Genomic DNA, 5,764 nt, shown 5'->3' on the forward strand with positions numbered 1-5,764 from the left:
GTTACTTGATCCTATTACTACTCTCAGCACAGTGGACAAGGAAGGCGTTTGTTGTGCTGTGTGAAAAATATTTCAAGCTTTTCCCACATGTTGCACTTAATACTGACTGCAAGTAGTTGGTTAGTGTATTCGCTGACTTTATCCTATTCATCATGTGAATAAACGAGTGGAATGATACAGACAATGTGGAAACGAGTGCTCGAAGGCGGTTTCGTTGCACGATTCAGACGCCATACAAACTAAGCCGAGGTAAACTTAGCCTGCTGGACATGTTTTGACCGAACTTTCCCGAGCGCGTTCTGACTCAACCGAGTGAAATGCTCGGCGGCGCTCAACCATGTCAAGTTACCTCAGCCAATGGGAGGAGATGTTCCCTCATGACGTCACAAGGAAGTAACCCCAGAAAAATGAGTCAGCTTGTTCAACTGCGCTACTAGGACTAGTCGGACTTCTGTTTTAGTTAGGTAGCTAGAAAACTGTGGATTTAGATAGGATTCCAGAAAGTTTAGGGTTTGTGTGGCGTGGATTTTATCACCTGTACCATGGAGTTGTTCGGTGGGATAGGTGTACAACAGCTGCGGCGCGTGCTGGGGGTTCTCGGCCTTGTCTTCTGCATGACTACGGCTGTCACGGGTGAGTATGGCGGTCGTGTATATTCATTATTAAGTACAAGGCTACTTGTTCTAGTCAGTGTGTGGGCTTTGTACTGAATAAATGCATTGTATACTGTTGCTCAAAGCATTTTAGAGTTCACTGGTTGAAGTGAAACATGACATGCGGAGAATAACATTACATGTACATTGCACTTGGGGCGTTAACACATATGACGTGAATAGTTGTTATGCTTCCCTCTGAAGGGACGTTCCTTTTTAATTGCGTTTCCTTGTTCCGTTATGTGTCTGCTGTTTCCTGGTCTCATGGATTAATTGGAAGCAGGCCAATGCTTCAGTAAGGGAAGTTTAACACTGATATTAGGGCAAACATAGGAAGGTATTCAGCAATATCTCAAGAGCCGATTAAACGTATACAGGTGTAGAAGATTTTACTTGACTGGCATGGAATTTTAAACTTTAGTGAAGGTTGCTTTATGGTATCATGTTCAGGCAGACGCTTGTAAGTTTTCATTATTCGTTTCTAAAAAATAAACTGTAGAAAAATGAGGTGAAAACACTTAACTTCCATGCAATGTCCTTTAAAAGGGGTTTTTAAAGGACATGGCATGGAAGTAAAGTGTTTTCCCCAGAAAGTTCCGCTGCAGTACCATAACTGGCCGCTAGAGGGCCCAAAATCTAATCGTTTCCAGGTCTCATCAAGACCTACCCGCATACTGAATATCAATACTATCCATCCAGGGGTTCTCGAGTTCAATAGTTTCTTTCTTCGTCAACATCGACAATATCAGGGGAAATTGAAACCACGACCACATTTATGAATCTTTAACTTCATCACTAGAAAAAAATGGCCGTAATGAAGTCTGCTATGGGGCCAATCAAAATCGTACGACGATGGAGAAACTTTGAACATGTTCAAAATCTATTTCAGCTCTATTTTTGTCATAGGAGGCTCCCCGGTTTACTATGATTCACCTGCAATTGACGCAGGTACGCTCTTATGACCTCATCATACGATGCATTACAATCCTTGTGACCACGGCTTTATATATTTAAACCATAGCTTCCGATTCTTCCCCGACTTACGACGTACTGCGCCAATACCAAGCATAAAACCTCCATCGCAGCCAATCGTACGATTCTTGTGACCGGGGAATTACACAGCATTTTACCAACTTGCTTTTAGTTCTTCCTTTCTGTCGTATGCGAATGGAACGTCTATAGATAACGTTAGATTACTGTCCAGTCTGCCGTCATTTTATTTAATTGAGGTTCCTGGGAAGATAAAAGCTGCTTGGTACGGTAGTTGGGTCTCCAATTTTGTTTTTTAAAAATTAAAATTGGCCTAAAAACAGACAAGATGGATCCGTGAAACAAGTCTTTGGATATGTGCCACGGTGAAGCGAACCACTTTACCCCCTAGCATGCCCTCTGTTCATGCCATGCATGGCGTCTTTCAGGTCTATAGTTGCATTGTACCGCGGTGTATTCCTCTCAAGTGATCCTCGGGTTAGAATGTGAAGGGACTATCCTCACTTTCAAAGTTATCAATAATGATTGCCTAAATGAATATGTTCCATTTGGAATTCTAAACCTGATGGTTAACATACATTGGCATAATACCGGTCGGTTTACTGCAATTTCTCAAGCAATGCTAATTTGGCAAATGATCAACGCATCATGTTCTCCAGTTACATGTTGCTGTTACAGCTTACCTTTGCCACTTCTTCTGTGTAAATTATTTTGTCTCTCTGGTCCTGCTAAAAACATGATATCGTAATTGGAACACACCGCGGAATTGCACGGAGAACGGGCGCGTGGTTGGAAGGGGGTGCACTATACCGGCCGAACGAAACACGGCACAATTAACTGCCGCTATGTACCTTTATACATCCTCTGTTGTTCCTTTCTTTCCTGTTAGTAGTTGCACAAAACAAAAATCTGCATGAGCATACAAAAAGTCATGAGAAAATGGGCGTATACTGACAAGAATTTTCATTTAATTTTGGTCCGTCACAACCGCTATGACGTAAAACTTTTATACTGCTGGCCGTAGCATTAAAAATGGCGGGAAAATGGCGGCGTACGTTCAATTTGACCCATTCAGCCGTAGATCCGGGCGATAATGCAACGGTTCCTCACACTTTTACACGAGTTGTAGGTCACCAAAAGAAATTCAAGATTGCTGTTGAATCATGCTCGTCTTGTGCCGTGAGCACATGTGATTATTATCTACAAATCTGGCGATGAACGTGACAGTGTGTTTGTCCCACGACGAGCTCGCCTGCCCCGAAAATGACCTGAAAACTTTTGGCCTTGTTGTCTTCGAATGCATTGTTATCGATGCTTTGTAAATTATGTACTGGACACCTAGATGTCTGAAGTGTGCATACCTCAGAAATAACTATTGTTGCATGTGTAGATCTCTTTAAGTTCCACTATTTTTAATCGGCCGGTATAAGGCTTATGACCGGTATTATGCCAATGCATGTTATAAGGTATAACTACGATGTACGCTGTCAAGTGGCACTTCCGGTAATTCAATGCAATGTGTCAGGCAATATGTACCTGCATTTTAGTAGAACCAGGTGGAATGTATCATTGCTTGGAATGAATGATTAAGTACGAATACACTTAGCTAAATGCTAAGGAGGTATGTAACTGAAACCTTTAAAAAGTGTTCAGTCACGCAGTCTTAATTTGATGTGATAATGGTGGACAAGGTATTGTTTTGGTTTTCATGCATCCCTCTTTCTGGGGGGGGGGGGGGGCGTATTTTGCATTGTCAAGACACAACTATATGAAGCTTGAACTTCGATTTTTGATGCTGTCATTATCTAATATAAGATACAAATTGTTCCACGCTGATTTCTTTTGGAGATTGTTTTCATAATATACATAACACTTCCACATGTAACTTTTCTTCAGGTGTAGTAGACGTCACCATCGTCAGTAAGTACCAGTTCTTTGACGAGTCAGCGGACACCTGGCTGTACTGTTACTACACGGGTAGTCTTTTGAAACAGAGCAATTACCAGTTCGGTGTAGAGGTCGACACTGGCGAAGGAACAGGGTTTTCCTCAAGGAGATCCACCGGCTGGCCAACAGGGCGCTGGAATGTGAGAATCTGGGCTGACTCTGGTGACTTCCGGGTCGGGGCATTCTTCTGTCGAGTAAGGACCCCTGACAATAGTCAAACCGAAAAGGCCATCACCTTCAAAATGAAGTCACAGGGTGAGTACGCAACTTGTTCTTGAGCGCATGGTCTTTTTAGCGAATGCCCACAAACGCCCACTCTAGAGAAGTCCGCGCTGCACGAATCTCATTTTTTTTGCTTGGAATATGTCCACGTTGTGCTCCCATGTATTAATCCTGAGTCTCAAGTCAATCCATTGACCCGAAGTGACATAAATCAAAGTTTTCCATTATCGATGGTCTTTTTAGCGAACGCCCAGCAAAATGTCTTTTTAGCGAATGCCCACTATATCCACAAAAATATCGACCGTCGCGCAATGACACCTAAACCTACCGCCACAAACATGTTCAAGATGGTGTCCCATTGATGTGTACGGAGTTTCCGTGCTTTACAAGCATTTTAAGTCCCTGTTTTTGGTCAAAATGTACGGCGACGATACTACCATACTTTAACTATAGCAATTCAAAATGGCGGGCACTAGTCATGTGACCTCCTTGCGGGACTGTTCTATAAGTATCGCGGGAGGGACTGTTGTAGCATAGCTTCTCATACAACCATTTTAGAGTGAATTCTGAACAAGATTTTCATTTCATAGTGCTATCATCTGACTAATATTTACAATGTGGTCATTTTGCTGTGCTATTATTACCCAGGTTTGAGGAACTTAGTGCAAATTTGGATATTGATTCACCTCAGTGCCCAATTAATGTACAAAAGGCTCAGACACATTAGTGTTATAAACCTGAATAGGGGCAGGTAACCAATACTAGAAAAACATAGCTATTTATTATTAACAATACTATTTACATTATAATAATAACTCTGCACCAAACTGGACTTTTCTTATCTTTATTTATCACAGAAACATTGTTACAATGAGGATTTGATTTGATGAGTATCTGTTACAGTGTGTACAAACTTATTTCAAATACAAAAATGTATTACGTTTCACTTCCTAAATATTTTTATATTTTTATATTTTTAAGTATTGGAAGAAGTTGACACATAAACAATATTAATTGCATTATTTATGTGCAGTAAAATGTGACCACATGCTATCAATAGCCTAATAAAATGTTGGAACATGGCACAAGCGGGCTCCCCTTCTGAGTACAGAAAGGAAATGTTTTATAACATTTAGTTATGACGTAGAAAATTTCAATTGTAAAATGTACCTTTATTAACATTTACAAACAAATTGTTTTTTTCTCTTCTTAATAAATGACAACAATACAGGTAAGTAAGGTGTGTTTCCTTTTATAACAGGCCAGGTAAGACGCCGTACAGGTAGGTAAGGTGTGTTTCCTTTTATAGCAGACCAGGTAAGACACCGTACAGGTGAGTAAGGTGTGTTTCCTTGACTACAGACTAGGTAAGACACCTTACAGGTGAGCAACGTGTATTTCCTTTCATTACAGACCAGGTAAGACACCGTACAGGTGAGTAACGTGTATTTCCTTTGATTACAGACCAGGTAAGACACCGTACAGGTGAGTAAGGTGTGTTTCCTTGACTACAGACTAGGTAAGACACCGTACAGGTAAGTAACGTGTATTTCCTTTGATTACAGACCAGGTAAGACACCGTACAGGTCAGTAAGGTGTGTTTCCTTGACTACAGGCCAGGTAAGACACCATACAGGTAAGTAAGGTGTGTTTCCTTTTATAACAGACCAGGTAAGACGCCGTGCAGGTGAGTAACGTATGTTTCCTTTGATTACAGACCAGGTAAGACACCGTACAGGTGAGTAAGGTGTGTTTCCTTGACTACAGACTAGGTAAGACACCGTACATGTGAGTAAGGTGTATTTCCTTTGATTGCAGACCAGGTAAGACACCGTACAGGTGAGTAACGTGTATTTCCTTTCATGACAGACCAGGTAAGACACCGTACAGGTGAGTAAGGTGTGTTTCCTTGACTACAGACTAGGTAAGACACCGTACAGGTGAGTAACGTG

At 41.4% G+C, this 5,764-nt stretch overlaps 1 protein-coding gene across 1 annotated transcript in view; it reads left to right on the forward strand.

Annotated features, from left to right (window-relative positions):
* The first annotated feature begins 412 nt into the window (after positions 1-412).
* LOC118431467 (receptor-type tyrosine-protein phosphatase S-like) overlaps positions 413-5,764 on the forward strand; it is a 29,038-nt gene continuing 23,686 nt past the window's right edge. The window contains exons 1-2 of the mRNA XM_035842708.1: positions 413-633; positions 3,540-3,845. Of these exons, the coding sequence (XP_035698601.1) occupies positions 543-633; positions 3,540-3,845 (397 nt within the window). The 5' untranslated portion in view covers positions 413-542. The remainder of the gene's footprint in view (positions 634-3,539; positions 3,846-5,764) is intronic.

Source organism: Branchiostoma floridae, chromosome 15, assembly GCF_000003815.2.
Source record: "Branchiostoma floridae strain S238N-H82 chromosome 15, Bfl_VNyyK, whole genome shotgun sequence".
Taxonomy (NCBI): domain Eukaryota; kingdom Metazoa; phylum Chordata; class Leptocardii; order Amphioxiformes; family Branchiostomatidae; genus Branchiostoma; species Branchiostoma floridae.